The sequence below is a fragment of the Oncorhynchus kisutch genome, linkage group LG15, assembly GCF_002021735.2.
Source record: "Oncorhynchus kisutch isolate 150728-3 linkage group LG15, Okis_V2, whole genome shotgun sequence".
Taxonomy (NCBI): Eukaryota; Metazoa; Chordata; class Actinopteri; order Salmoniformes; family Salmonidae; genus Oncorhynchus; species Oncorhynchus kisutch.
Window position 1 is genome coordinate 66,302,026 of NC_034188.2, and position 24,646 is coordinate 66,326,671.

The 24,646-nt window shown below is 44.9% G+C and overlaps 1 protein-coding gene across 2 annotated transcripts in view; it reads left to right on the forward strand.

The window, feature by feature from the left end:
- The first annotated feature begins 258 nt into the window (after nt 1-258).
- Nucleotides 259-24,646, forward strand: part of LOC109904856 (2-(3-amino-3-carboxypropyl)histidine synthase subunit 1) — a 108,395-nt gene continuing 84,007 nt past the window's right edge. For both annotated transcript variants that reach the window (XM_031790858.1, XM_031790859.1), the window contains exons 1-3: nt 259-390; nt 1,386-1,535; nt 10,682-10,745. In XM_031790858.1, the coding sequence (XP_031646718.1) occupies nt 339-390; nt 1,386-1,535; nt 10,682-10,745 (266 nt within the window). In that variant the 5' untranslated portion in view covers nt 259-338. The remainder of the gene's footprint in view (nt 391-1,385; nt 1,536-10,681; nt 10,746-24,646) is intronic.

Sequence of the window (24,646 nt, forward strand, 5' to 3'; positions counted from 1 at the left end):
ACATTTTCTATCATTTCGTGTATATAGAGATTCAGAACCGGCAGGTAGCCTAGTGGTTAGAGCGTTGGACTAGTAACCGAAAGGTTGCAAAATCGAATCCCCGAGCTGACAAGGTACAAATCTGTCGTTCTGCCCCTGAACAAAGCAGTTTAGACACTGTTCCTAGGCCGTCATTGAAAATAAGAATTTGAACTTAACTGACTTGCCTAGTTAAATAAAGGTCAAATTAACTTTAAAAAGAGAGCGATGCACTGCTGATTATCTTACATCGATTGTTCCGCCTGCAACGATGCCACTCTGCAATTGATTACTGGCACCTTTCTGGCTCCCCTGAAAACATGGCGGCGCCCACAGTCGAAACGCAAGTCGTTCCAGCTAAAAAACTAACCGGTAAGTATGAATCTCTTATATTAACGCTATCACACAATACATAACCGAGTACGTGGTGTATGGGACATGCTTTTAACAAAAACATTATACATTGCCACCATGAATAAGTAATTATGACGCAGATACAACTAGCGACTAGCTAATGCTAACAATAAGGAAAGCTGACTCAAATGGTTTAAAAGAGTGATTAGCTAGCTAACTTCCGAATTATATGAAACATAATAGAACACGTTTTTAAATATCTTTAAGGTCCAGGAACTAACGTTTAGCCAGACACTTTCGCCCATGCGCAATTAGACAAAGAGGTGACCTGCCAGGTAGTCTGGCGGGACCACACTTGACAGACAAGGTCACTGTATTAAACCTAAATAAATAACCAATAATTATTGAGGCATCCTTTACAGCAGGGATCATCAACTAGATTCAGCCGCAGGCCGATTTTCTCTTGAGCAGATGGTCAAGGGCTGAATCATAATTACAAATTATGTGTAGACTGCAAATTGATCATAAGAAGCCCAAACATATATATTATTTGACTAAAACATAATAATTCAAAACCTTGCTTACATTTGTATACAATAACATACAGTATATCGCTACTACTTTGGAACAGATTTCCAAAATAAATAAATTTGGCCCTCGGGCCACTAGTTGGGGAACCCTGCTTAACATTAGGTTTCTCTTAGTTATGCTAAAATAAAATATAAACTACAACAACATTGTATTAACTTGTTGTCATAGTGACTGGATTATAATATCATATGGAGGTGAGTGGTTTTGTAATTAGGCATATACAAGAGGAATAGGGATTGTGCAACTTCAAAGCAATTACTAAAACAATATGTAACAACTCGTATATAAGAGCAACTTAATGTAAAATATTACCAAGAATCATAACAGACTATGCCCATACACTGTATTTGATCTGAAGCCTCCTGTCTTGTCTGTGTTTGTCAAATATCTCCCACAGTACAATTATTTGATTCTTACCCTAGTGCGAGGACCGCGGCGGGTGGCCAATCAAATTCCTGATGAAATCCTGCAAGACCCAGAGTTACAGGAGGCTATCCACGCTCTGCCTGCAAATTACAACTTTGAGATCCACAAGACAGTCTGGCGGGTGAGACAGGCCATGTCTAAGAGAGGTAAGAGCAGAATAGACCTATTCATTACATTTCTACTATCTATTAGGCTAGGATAATTTATTGTATTAGGCTAGGATACTATACTCTATAAGGTTAATATATTTCTTACACTATTACCTTACTGGAAAAGACTAATGAGGTGTGTATCAGTTCCTGACTAATGTATTGCTATTGGGTTGTGATGGTGATGAGAGGGGTTATTGGGTTGTGATTGTGATGAGGGATTATTGGGTTGTGATTGTGATGAGAGGGGTTATTGGGTTGTGATGTTGATGAGGGGTGAGGGGTTATTGGGTTGTGATGAGGGTGAGGGGTTGTGATGTTGATGAGGGGTGAGGTGTTATTGGTTTGATGGTGATGAGGGGTGAGGGGTTATTGGGTTGTGGTGAGGGGTTATTGGGTTGTGATGGTGATGAGGGGGGAGGTGTTATTGGGTTGTGTTGAGGGGTTGTGATGGTGATGAGGGGGGAGGTGTTATTGGGTTGTGATGGTGATGAGGGGTGAGGTGTTATTGGGTTGTGGTGAGGGGTTGTGATGGTGATGAGGTGTTGTTGGGTTGTGATGGTGATGAGGGGTTAGGTGTAGAGGTCGACCGATTAATCGGAATGGCTGAATGGTCTATTTCAAGTTTTCATAACAATCGGTATTTTTGGATGCCGATTTGCCAATATTTTAAAAAAATATTAATTTTTTATTATTATTATTTATTTTAAATGTTGTATACTTTTATTTAACTAGGCAAGTCAGTTAAGAACACATTCTTATTTTCAATGACGGCCTAGGAACGGAGGGTTAACTGCCTTGTTCAGGGGCAGAACGACAGATTTTCACCTTGTCAGTTCGGGGGATCCAATCTTGCAACCTTACAGTTAACTAGTCCAACGCAACAACGACCTGCCTCTCTCTCGTTGCACTCCACAAGGAGACTGTTACGCGAATGCAGTAAGCCAAGGTAAGTTGCTAGCTAGCATTAAACTTATCTTATAAAAAAACATCAATCATAATCACTAGTTAACTACACATGGTTGATGATATTACTAGATATTATCTAGCGTGTCCTGCGTTGCATATAATACTAATCATAGTATCGAAGTATCTGACTGAGCGGTGGTAGGCAGAAGCAGGCGTGTAAACATTCATTCAAACAGCACTTTCGTGCGTTTTGCCAGCAGCTCCTCGTTGTGCGTCAAGCATTGCGCTGTTTATGACTTCAAGCTTATCAACTCCCGAGATGAGGCTGGTGTAACCGAAGTGAAATGGCTAGCTCGTTAGCGTGCGCTAATAGCGTTTCAAACGTCACTCGCTCTGAGCTTTCTAGTAGTTGTTCCCCTTGCTCTGCATGGGTAACGCAGCTTCGATGGTGGCTGTTGTCGTTGTGTTGCTTGTTCGAGCCCAGGGAGGAGCGAGGAGAGGGACGGAAGCTATACTGTTACACTGGCAATACTAAAGTGCCTATAAGAACATCCAATAGTCAAAGGGATATGAAATACAAATGGTATAGAGAGAAATAGTCCTATAATTCCTATAATAACTACAACCCGGTTATTGGGTTGTGAAGTTGATGAGGGGTTATTGGGTTGTGATGGTGATGGTGATGGTGATGAGGGGTTATTGGGTTGTGATGTTGATGAGGTGTTATTGGGTGTTGATGGTGATGAGGGGTGATGTGTGGTGTTATTTGGTTGTGATGTTGATGAGGGGTTTTGATGTTGATGAGGTGTTAGTGGGTTGTGATGGTGATGAGGGTGAGGGTGAGGTAATATTGGGTTGTGATGTTGATAAGGTGTTATTGGGTTGTGATTAGAGGTCGACCGATTATAATTTTTCAACGCCGATACCGATTATTGGAGGACAAAAAAAGCCGATACCGATTAATCGGGCGATTTTTAAAACGTGTGTGTATATACACACTTTTGTAATAATGACAATTGCAACAATACTGAATGAACAATGAACACTTTTATTTGAACTTAATATAATATATATGGGCTTTTGGATGGGTGTTCTTAATGTGATTCCACAGGTTGGTGGTATTTTTTGATTTAGCTGTTGCTGACCCCATGCTTATATCTTTATCACAAATAAGACACCTTGCTTTCCCTGGTGCCAATTCCATGTAATAGTCCCACACTGGTGCTCTGCTTTTCTCTGCCATCTGTAAAACACACACACACACACACAGCTCTGAAGTGACAATGATACTGAAGAGTCTGCTTAGGAGACAAATACTCTCAACTGTTTGAATAAAAATAGAGTTTACCTGTGATGAATGTTGAATAATTTTTTTTTAATTTCTATATGCAGGAAATCCTATTTTAATAATGGACATGGTAAGAATTGACTACCAAAGTGCGAGTCATAAATCCCATGACACCTTCTACCAAAATCTGAAAAGCGGTTCCTTCATTCATTTATTCCATAGGATATTTTTAGATTCACTTAAAATAAGGTCTGTGTAACTGTGTAGAAATCCATAGGACAAGGTAACTCTGATCAATATTGGCTAAATATAAGCAAAGATAAGATCTTTTTTTTTTTTTTTGTAGAGTGGATTTATGAAAATATTTTGACAAACGTTACCTTATCCTAGTGCGATTTACACGGGTATCAAAACGCCGAGGCGGTTTAAGCACGAAACACAGACCTTATTTGTAGTAGATCAAGACATTCTCTATGGAAGACATGAACGGTAAAATAACGAAGGAACCCCTTTCAAGGTCAGCCGCAAGTTATTACAGGAATTATAACGCATCGACTATTTCTCTCTAAACCATATACCTTTGACGATTACAAGCCTGCTGCTGCCTACCACCCCTCAGTCAGACTGCTCTATCATATCATAGAAATCACAACTATAATAAACTATAATAAACACACAGAAATACGAGCCTTATGTCAAATCCGGAAACTATCACCTCAAAAACAAAAAGTTTACTCCGTTCCGTATTTTATCTAACGGGTGGCATCCATGAGTCTAAATATTCTTGTTACATTGCACAACCTTCAATGTTATGTCATAATTACGTAAACATTTGGCAAATTAGTTCGCAATGAGCCGTTTTTATTTTTAAACACTTATTTAGATTTTTTATGGCAAAATCTGCGCCCAAAAATACAGATTTCCGAGTGTTATGAAAACCAGAAATCAGCCATTCCGATTAATCGGTCGACCTCTAGTTGTGATGTTGATGAGGGATGAGGTTTTATTGGGTTGTGATGGTGATGGGGGTTGAGGTGTTATTGGGTTGTGATGGTGAGGTGTTATTGGGTTGTGATGGTGAGGTGTTATTGGGTTGTGATGGTGAGGTGTTATTGGGTTGTGATGGTGAGGTGTTATTGGGTTGTGATGGCGAGGTGTTATTGGGTTGTGATGGTGAGGTGTTATTGGGTTGTGATGGTGAGGTGTTATTGGGTTGTGATGGTGAGGTGTTATTGGGTTGTGATGGTGAGGTGTTATTGGGTTGTGATGGTGAGGTGTTATTGGGTTGTGATGGTGAGGTGTTATTGGGTTGTGATGGTGAGGTGTTATTGGGTTGTGATGGTGAGGTGTTATTGGGTTGTGATGGTGAGGTGTTATTGGGTTGTGATGGTGAGGTGTTATTGGGTTGTGTTGGTGAGGTGTTATTGGGTTGTGTTGGTGAGGTGTTATTGGGTTGTGATAGTGAGGTGGTATTGGGTTGTATGTTGGTGAGGTGTTATTTTGCTGTGATGTTGGTGAGGGGTGAGTTGTTATTGGGTTGTGATGGGGGGTGAGTTGTTATTGGGTTGTGATGGGGGGTGAGTTGTTATTGGGTTGTGATGGGGGGTGAGTTGTTATTGGGTTGTGATGGGGGGTGAGTTGTTATTGGGTTGTGATGGGGGGTGAGTTGTTATTGGGTTGTGATGGGGGGTGAGTTGTTATTGGGTTGTGATGGGGGGTGAGTTGTTATTGGGTTGTGATGGGGGGTGAGTTGTTATTGGGTTGTGATGGGGGGTGAGTTGTTATTGGGTTGTGATGGGGGGTGAGTTGTTATTGGGTTGTGATGGGGGGTGAGTTGTTATTGGGTTGTGATGGGGGGTGAGTTGTTATTGGGTTGTGATGGGGGGTGAGTTGTTATTGGGTTGTGATGGGGGGTGAGCTGTTATTGGGTTGTGATGGGGGGTGAGCTGTTATTGGGTTGTGAGGGGGGTGAGCTGTTATTGGGTTGTGATGGGGGGTGAGCTGTTATTGGGTTGTGGTGGTGATGAGGGGCGAGGTGTTTTTGTGTTATGTTGATGAGGTGTTATTGGGTTGTGATGTTGATGAGGTGTTATTGGGTTGTGATGGTGATGAGGTGTTATTGGGTTGTGATGAGGGGTGAGGGACCCCACTTTCACCTCTGCAGCTTTCGACTTTCTCCCTGTCACTCTTTGAGTACCTGCATTCCCACTGCACAGTGCACTCACACATACAGGTCACAGTGATGGCACTCCCATCTGACAATCACACCTGTAGTGCTAGAATGGAGAGGAAGGGGGATAGGGGGAGTGATGAAGAGAATAGCAGCATTCAATATGTATGGTGTGAAACATGTTCACTTAATTAAAGACACGTGGGAGTAATCCACCCAAATCTGCCAACAATCTGAAGTCCAATATCCACCCGGATGTTACTGAAAGAGCCATGCCAAAACACTGATGGTTGATGGTTGATGGAAATGACAGCCAACAACAAGTGTTGCATACTGTAAAGGGTTTATAGTCTAGCTAAGTAACAGGTGTTTGGTGTGCAGGGAGAATGGGGTGGTCTATGACTGGTCCCCATAGTCGGGGTGAGATGAGCTTTGTTGTGACTCAGTCTGCCTGTCTCTCGAACTGCCTCCCCAATGGCCCCCTATTCCCTATACAGTGCACTACTTCTGATCAGAGCCCTATAGGCACTATTGGGGATAGGTGGCATTTAGGATTCAGCCTCTGTCTGTTCTGTGTTGGTTTCATTAGAGAGCTTTCTCTCTCTCTGGGCTTGCAGGGCCAAAGATCACCTTATCGACTCTGTTGCACTCTACCCCTCTCCCTCTCCCTCCATCTCCCTCTGAGTCCATCTGTTTCTGCCTGGGCTTTGAACCCCTTTCACTCAGCCTCTCTTGTTCATTCTCAGTTGAATTGGCCTCTTTGTTTTTTGGTCTTTTCACTTCCTGTTGGAATGGAATGAAATTAAGCAAGCAAACACCATTGTTTTTACTGCCCAGCCTCAATTGTTGAGTGTGAACCGATGCAACAGCTAAGTTAGCATACATTTGGTTCTGGAAAGTTACGATAGCTCCTGAGAAACGTCAGATATTTCAGATTTGACAATTGACATTCAGACTATTTTCATGAACAGAATTCAGAATTCAATTGATTGGACATGATTTGGAAAGGAACACACCGGTCTATATAGTGCAGTTGACAGTGCATGTCAGTGCAAAAACAAAGCCATGAGGTTGAAGAATTGTCCATAGAGCTCCGAGATAGGATTGTGTTGAGTCACAAATCTGGGGAAGGGTACCAAAACATTTCTGCAGCATTGAAGGTTCCCAAGAACAAATTGGCCTCCATCATTATTAAATGGAAGAAGTTTGGAACCACCAAGACTGTTCCTAGAGCTGACTGCCTGGCCAAACTGAACAATCAGAGGAGAAGGCCCTTGGTCAGGAACATGACCAAGAACCCGATGGTCACTCTGACAGAGTTCCTCTGTGTAGGCTTAGAGAACCTTCCTGAAGGACAACCATCTCTGCAGCACTCTACCAATCAGGTCTTTATGGTAGAGTGGCCAGAAGGAATCCACTCCTCAGTAAAATGCAGTTGGAGTTTGCCAAAAGGCACCCAAAGGGCTCTGACCATGAGAAACAAGATTGTCTGGTCTGATGAAACCAATATTGAACTCTTTTTTCCTGAATGCCAAGCATCATGTCTGGATGAAACCTGGCACCATCCCTATGGAGCATGGGGGTGGCAGCATCATGCTGTGGGGATGCTGTAACGTAACAAAATGTGGGGAAAGTCAAGGGATCTGATTACTTTCCGGATGCACTGTAGGACATTTTGCAGGAGCAACATCATGTTGGACTTCAGGTAGCCTATTGGTTAGAGATTTGGGCCAGTAACCGAAAGGTTGTTAGCTAGAATCCCTGAGCCATCAAGGTGAAAAATATGTCGATGTGCTCTTGAGCAAGGCACTTAACCCTAATTGATCCAGGGTTGCCGTTGATAATGGCTGACCCTAGCCGTGACCCCACTCTCAGGTTGTCTCAGGGGGAGTTGTGATGTGCAAAAAACACTTTTCCAATGAAATAGGACAAATATTAACAGCAACCAAATTATTATATTTCATTCGTTATTGTTAAATAATACAGCCATAGTTTAACTGATCGCATTCTTTATCATACCTCAATTCCTCTCTGTTGTCCTTGTTTTTCATCTAGGTGTTTCCTGTGTGCTAAATTTCCGTGCCTGCAATCGTCTCTTTCTCACGACAGTTGTTCATCCTTGCACACTGAATTGTACCTGTGAAAGTGGAAGGCAGGAAACAGAGGCAGGGCAAACTGAACAGAGAGACCAAACAACCTTGTTTGTCTGGAGGAACCATGAAAATGTTTCCCTCGGGGCTGCGAAACAAACACCGAGAACTGTTTCTCTCAGAAGAGACACAACAGCATCGCAAATAATCAAAAGGTTAGCAGTAGCACTTGCAGAGACTCATGATTTCCCTCTGGTCTTCTCGTTTAACGCCTCAGAATTCTTTCCATTTTACATCTACAGAATTGTACAGATGTTTTTTGGGAATGTTTAAGAAAGTGAAGTCTGGGAGAAGCTTCATTAGAGCAGCCAGACACTAAGTGCAGACAGAGGTGGAAGTGTTTTCTGCAGCAGCACAGCTCTAAGTGCAGACAGAGGTGGAAGTGTTTTCTGCAGCAGCACAGCTCTAAGTGCACACGGTGTGCCCCACAGTATAGTGTAACCCTAACGACTACGCTGAAGAAGTACAGAATGTGAACAAACAGATGCACCGGCCAGTCCCAGACAGAAACATCCCTTTCTGCCAGGCAGTACAGCCACAAGTGCAGAGTGTCTCTCCAGCTAAATGTACAGAGTCATTTTATTTCCCTCTGCACGTGCAAGATGTTTCTCCTTATGACACATGACAGCAGACCGTGCACTGGCTGACTGGCTGACTGGCTGACAGGCTGACACTCAAACCAAACACAGACTATCATATGCACCGGTTGGTACGTGTGAGTGGGGGGTGAGGTGAATGGCAAACACACAAGCATCTTTTACATTTGATTTGTGTTAATGCTCCTGTGACATTCATGACTTTTCAGCTCACATGTGTACACACACACACACACACACACAAATGCTTCTAAACCCTTGTGCAGAGCCTGTGCAGCACCTTTAGCAGTGAGAGCAGATGGAGAGAGAGCTCTTGGTTTCTGTCAGGCAGGGCTGTGGTGAGACTTAGAAACCTTTCTTGGTTAGTAAACTCAGGTAATGACCTGTCTCTGTCTGGCTACATGGTGCACAGTGACCCCTTAACCTTTCATCAGAAAGACACACTCCTCTCCTCCCTCCTCCATCCATCACACTTCAGGCATATCCTTTCCTTCGCTCAGTGTGCTTTTTATTTTTCCGAGGCTATCTTTTATTGTTCAGTGTTGCCTACAGTCCTGTTTTTGTTGTTTTCTCTTTGCTGTAGGAACCCACTGCAATATGTGAACATGGACCTAATGAAATATTTATCAATACTGCAGTCTAAGTGTCAATTCGCTGTAGTCACGTGGTTTATCAAGGTGATGTGTGACAGGGTCTGTCTGACAGGGAAACATTGTCAACACTCTCTTCCTGCTTTATCTAAAGTGAATTTAATCACACCCTCCAGACAGTCCCTCCAGACACTGTGCTGAGCTCCATGAGTCTGCTAGATCCAGCCCACTGATCTTAGTATGCGCTGTGAATGGAGAGTGGGTTACCTTTGATGCAGGAATACATTGAAAGTTTTCCTTCAATTACTGCAAATGACATCGAATCAAAGGGGATTTGTGAAGCAGAGTACAGTGGACGGACGGCTTGTATACAAGTCTGAAATATCACACTGTGATATATTCGCATTTCAGTAAAGAAAGGCTAAATGTTAATTCATGCTAAGGACTTTACATAAGTATGCATAGCACAATATGTAACCACGCCAACATGAGGACATCAGTCTGTTACCAAGACAACAGCTCTGGATAAGCAATTTGCGCAAGGATGAGGCAAGGACTTGATGTGACTAAGAGTAGCTGTTTCTTCATATCCTATCATCTAGATCTCTACATCAGCAATATTTGTGTTACGTCTGAGACGTCATTATGTTTATTTAATGTTTACATTCAAGATGAACCTAAATCATGCACATTCTCAACAATAAAAGGAAATTGGGTGAGACTTCATTTTGAGAGAGCATGCCTTTTGTTTGAGCATTTTGTTTCTATAAAGTTGTTGGCATCATTCAGAGGTGTGATATTTTGCGTCTCAACTCTGGCAGTGAGTCAACCTCCTGATGAAAGCATTTCCCATTGATTCGTCATAGCTGGTGTCACACTCAGAGAAGTTCCTACCGGAAACACACGCTGCCCTCAGCCCTTCACATCAGCAGCAGGACCAATCCTTCCTTTGTGTGATTGCTTGATTCCCATTTCACAGCGATTTGATCCATTTCTCCATGCTCTCTTAATGCCGCATGAGAAGAAGCACCAAGTTTCCACATGCATAGCGGTCTGCATGGTGAGAGGGATATTTGTGTGTGTGTGTGTGTGTGCGCGTGTGTGTGTGTGTGACTGTGACTCATGAAGCTATTGGCTGTCATTGAGAGAGACAGGTGGAGAAAAGGTGACTAATGGATTGCTAGGAGAAGAAGGGAAGTGTGAAGGCAGTGCTGATACACTTCCATTTCCTGTAGTGCATCACTCTGTAAGATACGACAACAGTAATGCAATGGATGGGAGAAAATTACCTTGAAATGTCAGCTACCTTCTGTCTCAGTGAAGCACTCTGCAGGGGTAACATAAGCAGCGAGATAGGTGTATATGCTGTCGAGGATGTATTAAATAACGTGGTTGTCCACTTAACCTTACCGCTGACTGTGTCTGTCTCTCTGTTCACAGTGGCCCTGCAGCTACCGGAGGGCCTGCAGATGTTTGCCTGTGTCATCGCTGACATCATCGAGAGGTAGGTACAGCTCACACTCGCACCACTCACTGGTGTGTTTAATGGCAAGTGCAAGTATCACTCATCCTCATTTAAAAAATAAAACTGATCATTTTATCCATTTGTTGTTAGCTAAAAACATTGATGCTTCTCCCTGAAACAGACCCCCTTCACTTTGTTGTGTGGAAGTTTTGGTGGTTTTAGGTGGGTAGGTGGGTGAGCAGTCGTCATCCTTGCTAAAGTTGAAGTTGATCTGTGAAGTGTGAACTTGAGCCGGCATGGCCACTCTCTAGTCATTAAGCCAGCCAGTGTTATCATCATTCCCTACCCGCCGCAGCCAGCTCATATCTGTGCCTCAGCAGAACATTAGACACGATTTCCTCCGCGGACCGAGCGGCTATCAACACTTCACTCATTCACGGTTGGAGGAGAGCACAGCCATTATTCTTGTTAATTACATCTCGCTACAGTCTGCATAGGCCCTTATTGCACACAAACACTCCATCACACAGACACACTCACACAAACTGATGCTGGAGCACAAACATTCCCACAGTTTGGAGTTCCTCGGCATCAGTGGTTTTAATCATTTGTCTTGTATACACTGAGCTTTGGCCTACGTCGTGCCTTAACAAGTTTGTGCAACATTGATAAATTGTTCATAACAAAAGCAGTAATCCACTTTAATGTAGACCTAAAACATGTATTTAAATTGTTGAAAGAGGAGCTCTGTGTGTTGTTTCCTTCATCTTCTCATTCCACCCCTCTCTGCCTCTCTCTCTCTGCTGGGACGACTGTAAGGGTTCTCTAAGAAGATTGCTGCATCACTCCACATCCAAAGTGGATTCCTTTCCTAGGTGAACAGTATGTTCAATACTAATGAGGTTAGTTGATAGAAGTGAAGGATAGCGAGCTAGGGAAGGGAAGCTTCCGCATGGTTTTCAGTCAGAGCACATATTAGATTTCAGACCGGAAACGTTGTTCTTGGTGTCCTCATATGAAGCCATGCCTGTCATACCACAGTTGAGAAACAGGAACAGGGCTGAAAGCTTTGACTTTCTCCCTGTCCCTCTCTTCCCTCAATGTTCTGCTCTCCTCCTCCTCCTCTACCCAGTCCCCCCTTTCCTTTTAACCCCTCTCCATCGCCTAGTGCCACGCCTTTCTCCCTGTCCCTCTCTTCCCTCAATGTTCTGCTCTCCTCCTCCTCCTCCTCCTCTACCCAGTCCCCCCTTTCCTTTTAACCCCTCTCCATGGCCTAGTGCCACGCCTTTCTCCCTGTCCCTCTCTTCCCTCAATGTTCTGCTCTCCTCCGCCTCCTCTACCCAGTCCCCCCTTTCCTTTTAACCCCTCTCCATCGCCCCACTAGTGCCACGCCTTTCTCATTCATTCTGTCTAATCTCTCCTTCACTCCCTGCCGTCTCCCCTCCTCTCTCTCTGGCTACGAGGCGAATGGGGATTGAGTGAGCGAGGCAGAGAGAGAGTGGTGGCGATAGGGGCCATGTCTTATCAGCAGCGCTGCTATCAGTAGAACAACTGCCTCTCTCTCGTATCTGGGCTTAAACCAACCCCTTATATACTGTGTCCATCCCAGAGTCCTCTAAATGAATGACACCCCATCACCTTCGACCATCTCAGCCCATTTCAGCTAATGAGCGCAATTAACGGCAGATAATTGTCTTCCTCACCTCCCTCACACCTCTTCCTCCCCCTTCTCTCCTGCATGTCTCACCCAATCCAGATCCTACAGACGAGGGAGCAGTTTCCTCTGTCACCAGTCGTTGTTGTTTGGTTCTTCTCTTCTTTCTATATAAATAAATCAGCAGCCTCATTTGACTCCCAGGTCACAGTATTTCACTGTGTCCCAATGATCAGGCTGTTACAAGTGTTACATGAAGGCAGTACATCTAGAGAATGGGCTTGGCCCCTGAATAGGGGATCTAGCTACAGAGGGATTGTCCCTGGTCACCATGCTGTATGTGACCTCTACTCACCCTTCTTGTTCTGTGGGGTCAGCAGAGGGTTCTGTCAGATGTAAATGTTTAGTGACTAGTAAGAGCCTGGCTCCATCTCACCCACTGTGATCGCCAGGCAGTCCGTGTGTGGTGTGGGGACTGGGGAGTGGCCCGGGCTGAGGTCCATGTCAGTGCGGGGATGAAGGGGCTAAGCTGTGGGTAAGGAGCTTGGGTGGGATGGACAGCTATAAGTCCTAATGAGAGCAAGCTGCTCTGAATTCTAGCCCATGCAGTCAGTTAATACACATCAACTGTGGAGGGGAACGCACGCACACAGGTGCACACACACACACAGGTGCACACACACACAGGTGCATACACACACACAAGGACACAGACACACGTGTGCGCAATAGGCAGAGACTGGCTCCTCCAGTACGTAGACACAGTGCTCAGTGCTCACATACAGCCAGAGAGAACACCTACACAAGGGGACAGAGGTGCTCAGAAAATAAGCAATGTACTTACATGGACTCACACTGAAACAAAGACAATACTAGGCCTGTATAAGCTGCTCTCATTTTCAACAATACAGTATATGTCTGTATAGCCACACTCAGGCCTACCAATAGAGAATTGGCTCCTACTTAGAATATGTGGCTATCTGTTCCACACAGGCACCTGTAAGCATACTCTCTCCCACAGAGAAGTAGAGAGACTGCACCACGCTTCCACTGACCATTTAGAATGTCTCCCACAAGCAGGCCTGCTTCTGTTCTTTAAAGAGGCTTTGATAGGCCCACAAAGAACTTAGTAAACCTTGTAAAGGTCTGCTGTAATGGCTCCAGTTGAAGAGGCACGCTCTGACTTCACACTGTATCCTCTGCTTGCCTGTAATACAGCTACGCACGGGTTGCATCCCAAATGGCACTCTATTCCCTAAATAGTGCGCTACTTTTGACCAGGGCCCTAAATAGTGTACTACTTTTGACCAGGGCCCTAAATAGTGTACTACTTTTGACCAGGGCCCTAAATAGTGCACTACTTTTGACCAGAGCCCATAGGACACTATGTAGGGACTAGGGTGCCATTTGGTGCAGCAGCTCTCTTGATAACTGATAAAGCCATTCAAAGAGACTTAAGACATAACTCAACTTTCACAACAAGTAAACAGACAGATATGAACACAGCTGAGGAAAAATTGATCAGAACAATAGAAAGAATCCCTAACTTGGACAGGTGGACGATGGTGTGTGTTGTCATCCCGCCATATGTTTCATTGCCTTCATTGCCACACCAGCTATCTTCACCGCAGCCTTGAATGATACTTTGATGAACTTCCTTTTAATATTTACTGTTCTGGGAGTGGAGAGCCAGGGCTTGTGTTGTCGCCATCCCAGTCATCCATGGCCTAATCCTGGAGACTGGGAAGGAGAGCGAAGTAGGGAGGGAGCAGAGGGAGGCAGGCAGGGAAATACAGGGATGGGGGGGTGGCAGTAACATTTTAATGTCCTCTGTCATCGGCTCTCTGGCAAGGGAGAGATGGACCTCTCCTCCACACAGAGAGATATTGACTTGTGACATAACTAGGATCTTGTACTTGGGGGTGAAGGTACATGACATGAGAGCATTATGTAACAGAGGGCCCTATTCAATGACTCATACACTCACACACACAACTGTGTTCACAGTATGAATCACAGAGGAGGTCATTTGTATATTTCGGCTTTTCAAATATAGATTTGTCACGGTGCTGGCCCAGGAGAATGATTTGTAATAAATGTAGTGGTTAGATATTCTGTCTATTTTCATGTCAGCACGCCACTTAGATCAACAGCCTCATCAGTTGAATGTCATGTCAGATGAAACACAGGCAGTGATTGACCTGCCACGGTGTCCATGGCAGCAGAATGAATGAAATGGGAGATCAGAGCCTTATTTCTCTCTCTCGCACACACACACATAAACACAGAGAGCCCCTGCTGTCTCAGACCTTTCTGGTCACTCTCCATCATCCCTCTGGACCTCATCCTGGGACAGATTCATTTAACATACTTTCATTCATTTCAGTCTGCAGTAACGTGTGTGAGCAGCAGAAGCGACCTCGGCCCACAGCATTCCTTGGTAAATGTCAGCCCTGCCTCCATAGAGGAAGACTGGCAGGAGCCTCCTTGTCCTTGCCTCACCACTCGCCCCCCAGCCTCTCCATTCCTCCCACACCACAGCTGAGCAGTAGGTAGCGGGAGCCCGGGTGTGACAGTGTGTCCCGGCCTTCTGTCCCCACCAATTACATAAGAAGCTCACACTGGGTGTAGAGAGCAGCAGGGCCCCCATTTTACACACGCGCGCATACACACACACACACACACACAGGGCATCTCTCTGACTAATGAGCTCTCCTGCTTGGCAGCCCCCTCACTATCCTCCTAAATTCCAACCACATCTGTCTCAGGACTCTAAGAGGAGACAGTAAGACACAAACATCCAGACACACCTGGACCAGACCGCTACAGTGGGCCAGACGGCTACAGTGGGCCAGACGGCTACAGTGGGCCAGACGGCTACAGTGGGCCAGACGGCTACAGTGGGCCGGAAGGCTACAGTGGACCGGACAGCAACAGTGAACCAGACAGCTACAGTGGACCAGACGGATGCAGTGGACCGGACAGCAACAGTGAACCAGACAGCTACAGTGGACCAGACGGATGCAGTGGGCCGGACAGCTACAGTGGGCCGGACAGCTGCGGTGGGCCAGACGGATGCAGTGGGCCAGACGGATGCACTGGGCCAGACGGATGCACTGGGCCAGACGGATGCGGTGGACCAGACGGATGCGGTGGACCAGACGGATGCGGTGGACCAGACGGATGCGGTGGACCAGACGGATGCGGTGGACCAGACTGATGCGGTGGACCAGACGGATGCGGTGGACCAGACGGATGCGGTGGACCAGACGGATGCGGTGGACCAGACGGATGCGGTGGACCAGACGGATGCGGTGGACCAGACGGATGCGGTGGACCAGACGGATGCGGTGGACCAGACGGATGCGGTGGACCAGACGCATGCGGTGGACCAGACGCATGCGGTGGACCAGCGGTGGGCCAGACGCATGCGGTGGGCCAGACAGCTGAGGTGGGCCAGACGCATGCGGTGGACCAGACGGATGCAGTGGACCAGACGGATGCGGTGGACCAGACAGCTGCGGTGGGCCAGACAGCTGCGGTGGGCCAGACAGCTGCGGTGGGCCAGACGGATGCGGTGGGCCAGACAGCTGCGGTGGACCAGACGGATGCGGTGGACCAGACAGCTACAGTGGACCAGACGCATGCAGTGGACCAGACGCATGCAGTGGACCAGACGCATGCAGTGGACCAGACGCATGCAGTGGACCAGACGGATGCAGTGGACCAGACAGCTACGGTGGACCAGACGCATGCGGTGGACCAGACGGATGCGGTGGACCAGACGGATGCGGTGGACCAGACGCATGCAGTGGACCAGACGCATGCAGTGGACCAGACGGATGCGGTGGACCAGACGGATGCGGTGGACCAGACGGATGCGGTGGACCAGACGGATGCGGTGGACCAGACGGATGCGGTGGACCAGACGGATGCGGTGGACCAGACGGATGCGGTGGACCAGACGGATGCGGTGGACCAGACAGCTGCAGTATGTCCGACCCACTCCCCTCCCAACGACCAGATAGTTTACCAGTGCTATTTCAGGTTTAGTGAGAAGTCTCTTGAGTGCTTAACATTACGAGGTGGAAAGAGATCCTCCCACACCTGTGTGCCTCTTTGTCCCATATCCCAGTCATCACAACCCTGGAGAACCACGACCTATAGATCACTCTTGTTATATTGGCCAACCTAAATCACAACTCTGCCTGGAGGATGGCTGCTGGTGATGTACTGGCTCTCATATAATGCCTTTGAAGACACCTGGGAAATTGCTTGACCTGTCTGGAAGATACAGTCGATGCACTCCAAAGATAAAGCATCATATAGACTTTGCCGTCATCCCTCCCGGCTGTCTATGTCCAGGGGGACAAGTTGATGGGCTTTATAGAGAGACCGAAAGGCTGGCGGTCTGCCCTTTCTCTCCTTCACACTGCCTGGGTGCATCCCAAATGGTAAGCTATACCCTATAGTGCACTACTTTTGTCCAGGGCCCTATGGAACTTGGTCATATGTAGTGCCCTATAAAGGGAATAGGGTTTCATTTAGGGGCGGTGCCTAAATGAAATATGAGCAAGTGAGCAGCTGAGGACAGAAAGTTGAGATGCACTGAACACTACAGTATGTAATTACAGTGGGAGACAGAGGGAGTGGTTTTCACTTGCTCTTGGTTATTTACGTAATGAAATAAAGTTCCCCGTCCTTCCGTCCGTCCATCTGTCTGGCCAGCATTGTGTGTGTGAGAGATATGGAGTGGTCAGTGCTCTGCTCGGGAAGGTTTCATCCCACTACCCACTCTCTCCTATTTCACTGCTCTATCACTAACTCAGACCAGGCATAGTCACTTTCATTTAGGCCCAGCCGTACATTCCAGACCCACCACATGCAGATATAATTGAACACAGAGAGCGATGCATAATATTACCTGCAATTTCAAAGGGAAACATGAATATGTGTGGACATATTCTCATGCACATTTAAAAATGAGCTCTGGGCTTTTATGATGTTATTTTGGAGTGAATGCAGGCAGTTGACAGCCATTTCAATGTGAGCGAAATGGAAATGGGCTAATTCTGTTTTTAAATAATAGAAAACCAGAGTGCAATGCATTTACATGTTCAGAAACCATTGGTTGAAAATGGACGCACTGCAACAGAATGTTAATATCTCTGAACTAGGCCTAATATCTCTGAACTAGGCCTAATATCTCTGAACGTTAATGTTGTACACAGAGTTTACAGAACATTAGGAACACCTAGTCTTTCCATGACATAGACTGACCAGGTGAATCCAGGTGAAAACCATGATCTCTTATTGATGTCAGGTAGCCTAGTGGTTAGAGCATTGGGCCAGTAACCGAAAGGTTGCTAGATTGAATCCCCGAGCTGACAAGGTAAACATCTGTCGTTCTGCCCCTGAACAAGGCAGTTAGCCCACTGTTCCTAGGCCGTCATTGTAAATAAGAATTTGATCTTAACTGACTTGCCTAGTTAAATAAATAAATAAAATTAAATCCACTTCAATCAGTGTAGATGAAGGGGAGGAGACAGGTTAAAGGAGTTTTACGTCTTGAGAAAGTTGAGACATGGATTGTGTATGTTTGCCATTCAGAGAGTGAATTCAGATAAATATTTTAAGTGCCTTTGAACAGTGTATGTTTTGTTCACTCAGTGTATACCTGAACTGAATGTGAACAGAACAGATTCAGGAGTGTCCACATGTAAAGTGGAGAGGCTATTGTAGGAGCTAGTGAACCATTTGTAGCATGGCTTCCTGCTTTGAAAAGGAAGGTTAGCTACACATCAAATCAAATTTATTTATATAGCCCTTCGTACATCAGCAGATATCTCAAAGTGCTGTACAGAAACCCAGCCTAAAACCCCAAACAGCAAGCAATGCAGGTGTAGAAGCACGGTGGCTAGGAAAAACTCCCTAGAAAGGCAAAACCTAGGAAGAAACCTAGAGAGGAACCAGGCTATATGGGGTGGCCAGTCCTCTTCTGGCTGGGCCGGGTGGAGATTATAACAGAACATGAACAAGATGTTCAAATGTTCATAAATGACCAGCATGGTCGTATAATAATAAGGCAGAACAGTTGAAACTGGAGCAGCAGCACGGTCAGATGGACCGGGGACAGCAAGGAGTCATCATGTCAGGTAGTCCTGGGGCATGGTCCTAGGGCTCAGGTCCTCCGAGAGAGAGAAAGAAAGAGAGAAGGAGAGAATTAGAGAACGCACACTTAGATTCACACAGGACACCGAATAGGACAGGAGAAGTACTCCAGATATAACAAACTGACCCTAGCCCCCCGACACATAAACTACTGCAGCATAAATACTGGAGGCTGAGACAGGAAGGGTCAGGAGACACTGTGGCCCCATCCGAGGACACCCCCGGACAGGCCAAACAGGAAGGATATAACCCCACCCACTTTGCCAAAGCACAGCCCCCACACCACTAGAGGGATATCTTCAACCACCAACCAACATCTGCCCTGTGCTCTGAAGGAGAGAGTGTGAAGGAGAAGTGGGGAGCAAAGGTGAAGGGATGACCTTATGGGAGGAGGGAGAAAAATAGTGTAATGCTTAACAGGGGAGGGTAGAGTAGAATATTCCAGTAGAATGTCAGTAGATCTAGAAAGCAGCTTGGTGGTGGACCATGCCAAGGATTGAGAGCTGAGAGAATGACACATGTTGAGAGGGGGAGGGAATAGAGGAGGAGGAGAGGAGCCAAAACAAGTTGTTGTTGAAATGAACAGGACAGAGATTGTCATATGACTGGAAGGAACAGAGTGACAGATGAGAGGAAGGTTGCAGGAAGAGGGAGAGATAGAATAATACTATCAATTACTACAGCGATAGCTCTTTGTAATCATTTTGTCTCACACTTGTACATAGTCCTTTTAGGCATGGGGATTTGAATTGCAGTACCATACTGAGTGTGTGTGCGTGCGTGCGTGATTTATCCTATCAGAGTGGTTAGTCTAGTGACTGACCTCAGATCAGATTCCATCAAACCCTATATTCCCCTCTGCAACATAGCTAAAAAGCCTTTAATGTCCCCTCATCCATCCCAGGTCCCACTGTGTTGTCCCCTGGTTCCTCCCTTTGTGTCGTTCTGCGATCTGATAACCCACATGATAAGATATATTGTCTGCATTATTTTAAAGCTCTCTATAGATGAGATTAAGGCATACAAGGGTTCTCCCAGCTCTGTTCAACAATATTGGATTCCCATAACGGTTGCCATATCATTTTGTTTTTGTTTCGTTTTTTAAATTGGATTCAAGAGCCTTTCAGAATGTGGTGCTGTGCAGTTTAGAGGGTCTGTATGTTGATGAAGCTGTAGTCTTTTACATAATGACCCGGGCCCAGGCTGTTTGAGAACCTGCCAGAACAAATAGATGAGATGCCTTCCCAGAAATAGACCCAGCAGTAATGATCTTGTTTTTGGTGGATTTAAAGGATTATCTAATGGTATTACTGAAAACATCTGTCTAAGCTTCATCCTATCCTCCCTCCCCGCCCGACTGCTGCACGCCCTTGTTACCACTACACCTACTGTACCCATTCACTGTCAATTACTACAATTAGTCTGTCATTTTCACCCGCGCTTTGTCTTCCAATTTTCCTGGTGTAAGACGTGGGAGTCATAGTGTTTGTACGACAACGCTAAATGGAAGAAAGCTTTGTTGAGCAAAAGGCTCGGAGAGAGAAAGGCGGGAGAGGAAGTAGAGGAACATGTAATCGTCCAACACGGGCCCCTGCCAGATTTCTGTTTTCAGGGGACTATTTTGTCAGTGTATTTCTGTGTTCTGTAAAGCAGATTACTGGTATCAGATTTGTTAATATTACAAACCCCAGAGCAAACAGCTCATCTGCCTTATGCACTCAGCCAGCAGCGGCCTTCTCTCTCTCTTCACTCTGTCTCCACCTCCCTCTTCTCCTCTCTTACTGCCACTTCTCTCTCTCTTCGCTCTGTCTCCACCTCCCTCTTCACCTCTCTTACTGCCACTTCTCTCTCTCTTCGCTCTGTCTCCACCTCCCTCTTCACCTCTCTTACTGCCACTTCTCTCTCTCTTCGCTCTGTCTCCACCTCTCTCTTCTCCTCTCTTACTGCCAATTCTGTCTCCACCTCCTCATTTACACCCCCTTCCATCACACAACCTCCTTCTGGGTTTCAACTCACTTCTTCCATTGCTCTTATATTGTTCTCCTCGCTCTCGCTCTCTATCATCTCTCTATCATCGTTCTCTCGCTCTCTATCATCTCTCTATCATCGTTCTCTCTCTCTCTATCATCTTTCTCTCTCATCTCTCTCTCTCTATCATCTTTCTCTCTCATCTCTCTCTCTATCATTGTTCTCTCTCTATCATCTCTCTCTCTCTATCATTGTTCTCTCTCTCTCTATCATTGTTCTCTCTCTATCATCTCTCTCTCTCTATCATTGTTCTCTCTCTATCATCTCTCTCTCTCTCTATCATCTCTCTCTCTCTCTATCATCTCTCTCTCATTGTTCTCTCTCTCTCTATCATCTCTCTCTCATTGTTCTCTCTCTCTCTATCATCTCTCTATCATTGTTCTCTCTCTCTCTATCATCTCTCTATCATTGTTCTCTCTCTCTCTATCATCTCTCTATCATTGTTCTCTCTCTCTATCATCTCTCTATCATTGTTCTCTCTCTCTCTATCATCTCTCTCTATCATTGTTCTCTCTCTCTCTATCATCTCTCTCTATCATTGTTCTCTCTCTCTCTATCATCTCTCTCTATCATTGTTCTCTATCATTGTTCTCTCTCTCTCTATCATCTCTCTCTATCATTGTTCTCTCTCTCTCTATCATCTCTCTCTATCATTGTTCTCTCTCTCTCTATCATTGTTCTCTCTCTCTCTATCATCTCTCTCTATCATTGTTCTCTCTATCATCTCTCTATCATTGTTCTCTCTATCATCTCTCTATCATTGTTCTCTCTCTCTCTCTATCATCTCTCTATCATTGTTCTCTCTCTCTATCATCTCTCCCTCTCTCTATCATTGTTCTCTCTCTATCATTGTTCTCTCTCTCTCTATCATCTCTCCCTCTCTCTATCATTGTTCTCTCTCTCTCTATCATCTCTCTCTATCATTGTTCTCTCTCTCTCTATCATCTCTCTCTATCATTGTTCTCTCTCTCTCTATCATCTCTCTCTATCATTGTTCTCTCTCTATCATCTCTCTATCATTGTTCTCTCTCTCTCTCTATCATCTCTCTATCATTGTTCTCTCTCTCTCTCTATCATCTCTCTATCATTGTTCTCTCTCTCTCTCTATCATCTCTCTCTATCATTGTTCTCTCTCTCTCTCTATCATCTCTCTCTATCATTGTTCTCTCTCTCTCTCTATCATCTCTCTATCATTGTTCTCTCTCTCTCTCTATCATCTCTCTCTATCATTGTTCTCTCTCTCTCTCTATCATCTCTCTCTATCATTGTTCTCTCTCTCTCTCTCTATCATCTCTCTCTCTATCATCTCTCTCTCTATCATTGTTCTCTCTCTCTCTATCATCTCTCTCTATCATTGTTCTCTCTCTCTCTCTCTCTCATCTCTCTCTATCATTGTTCTCTCTCTCTCTCTCTATCATCTCTCTCTATCATTGTTCTCTCTCTCTCTCTCTATCATCTCTCTATCATTGTTCTCTCTCTCTCTCTCTATCATCTCTCTCTATCATTGTTCTCTCTCTCTCTCTCTATCATCTCTCTATCATTGTTCTCTCTCTCTATCATCTCTCTCTCTATCATCTCTCTCTCTCTATCATCTCTCTCTCTCTCTATCATCTCTCTATCATTGTTCTCTCTCTCTATCATTGTTCTCTCTCTCTATCATCTCTCTCTATCATTGTTCTCTCTCTCTCTCTCTATCATCTCTCTCTATCATTGTTCTCTCTCTCTCTATCATCTCTCTCTATCATTGTTTTCTCTCTCTCTCTCTATCATCTCTCTCTATCATTGTTCTCTCTCTATCATCTCTCTCTATCATTGTTCTCTCTCTCTCTATCATTGTTCTCTCTCTCTCTATCATCTCTCTCTATCATCTCTCTCTCTATATCATCTCTCTCTCTATCATTGTTCTCTCTCTCTCTCTCTCATCTCTCTCTATCATTGTTCTCTCTCTCTATCATCTCTCTCTCTATCATCTCTCTATCATTGTTCTCTCTCTCTATCATTGTTCTCTCTCTCTATCATCTCTCTCTATCATTGTTCTCTCTCTCTCTCTATCATCTCTCTCTATCATTGTTCTCTCTCTCTATCATCTCTCTCTATCATTGTTCTCTCTCTCTCTCTCTATCATCTCTCTCTATCATTGTTCTCTCTCTCTCTATCATCTCTCTCTATCATTGTTCTCTCTCTCTCTCTCTATCATCTCTCTCTATCATTGTTCTCTCTCTCTCTCTCTATCATCTCTCTCTATCATTGTTCTCTCTCTCCTCTCTCTATCATCTCTCTATCATTGTTCTCTCTCTCTCTCTATCATCTCTCTATCATTGTTCTCTCTCTCTCTATCATTGTTCTCTCTCTCTCTATCATCTCTCTCTATCATTGTTCTCTCTCTCTATCATCTCTCTCTATCATTGTTCTCTCTCTCTCTCTCATCTCTCTCTCTCTATCATTGTTCTCTCTCTCTCTCATCTCTCTCTCTCTATCATTGTTCTCTCTCTCTCTCATCTCTCTCTCTCTATCATTGTTCTCTCTCTCTCTCATCTCTCTCTCTCTATCATTGTTCTCTCTCTCCTCTCCTCTATCATTCTCCCTCTCTCTCTATCATTGTTCTCTCTCTCTCTCATCTCTCTCTCTCTATCATTGTTCTCTCTCTCTCTCATCTCTCTCTCTCTATCATTGTTCTCTCTCTCTCTCATCTCTCTCTCTCTATCATTGTTCTCTCTCTCTCTCATCTCTCTCTCCTCTATCATTGTTCTCTCTCTCTCTCATCTCTCTCTCTCTATCATTGTTCTCTCTCTCTCTCTCCTCTCTCTCTCTATCATTGTTCTCTCTCTCTCTCATCTCTCTCTCTCTATCATTGTTCTCTCTCTCTCTCATCTCTCTCTCTCTATCATTGTTCTCTCTCTCTCTCATCTCTCTTCTCTCTATCATTGTTCTCTCTCTCTCTCTCCTCTCTCTATCATTGTTCTCTCTCTCTCTCTCTATCATTGTTCTCTCTCTCTCTCATCTCTCTCTCTCTATCATTGTTCTCTCTCTCTATCATTGTTCTCTCTCTCTATCATTGTTCTCTCTCTCTATCATTGTTCTCTCTCTCTCTCATCTCTCTCTCTCTATCATTGTTCTCTCTCTCTCTCATCTCTCTCTCTCTATCATTGTTCTCTCTCTCTCTCATCTCTCTCTCTATCATTGTTCTCTCTCTCTCTCATCTCTCTCTCTATCATTGTTCTCTCTCTCTCTCATCTCTCTCTCTATCATTGTTCTCTCTCTCTCTCATCTCTCTCTCTCTATCATTGTTCTCTCTCTCTCTCATCTCTCCCTCTCTATCATCTCTCCCTCTCTCTATCATCTCTCCCTCTCTCTCAGCTCTGTTTCCACCTCATTTTGTGGGCAGTGAGCACATAGCCTGTCTTCTCTTGAGAGCCATGTCTGCCTGCGGCGGCCTTTCTCAATAGCAAGGCTATGCTCACTTTCACCCAGTAGATATGGGAGTTTATCAAAATTGGATTTGTTTTCGAATTCTTTGGATCTGTGTATCAAAATTGGATTTGTTTTCGTAATCTTTGGATCTGTGTAATCTGAGGGAAATATGTCTCTCTAATATGGTCATACATTGGGCAGGAGGTTAGGAAGTGCAGCTCAGTTTCCACCTCATTTTGTGGGCAGTGAGCACATAGCCTGTCTTCTCTTGAGAGCCATGTCTGCCTGCGGCGGCCTTTCTCAATAGCAAGGCTATGCTCACTGAGTCTGTACATAGTCAAAGCTTTCCTTAATTTTGGGTCAGTCACAGTGGTCAGGTATTCTGCCACTGTGTACTCTCTGTGTAGGGCCAAATAGCATTCTAGTTTGCTCTGTTTTTTTGTTAATTCTTTCCAATGTGTCAAGTAATTATCTTTTTGTTTTCTCCTGATTTGGTTGGGTCTAATTGTGCTGCTGTCCTGCTCTCTCTCTCTCTCTCTCTCTCTCTCTCTCTCTCTCTCTCTCTCTCTCTCATCTCTCCTTCCTTCTCTCCTATCATCTCCCTTCTCTCTATCATCTCCCTTCTCTCTTATCATCTCCCTTCTCTCTCTATCATCTCCCTTCTCTCTCTATCATC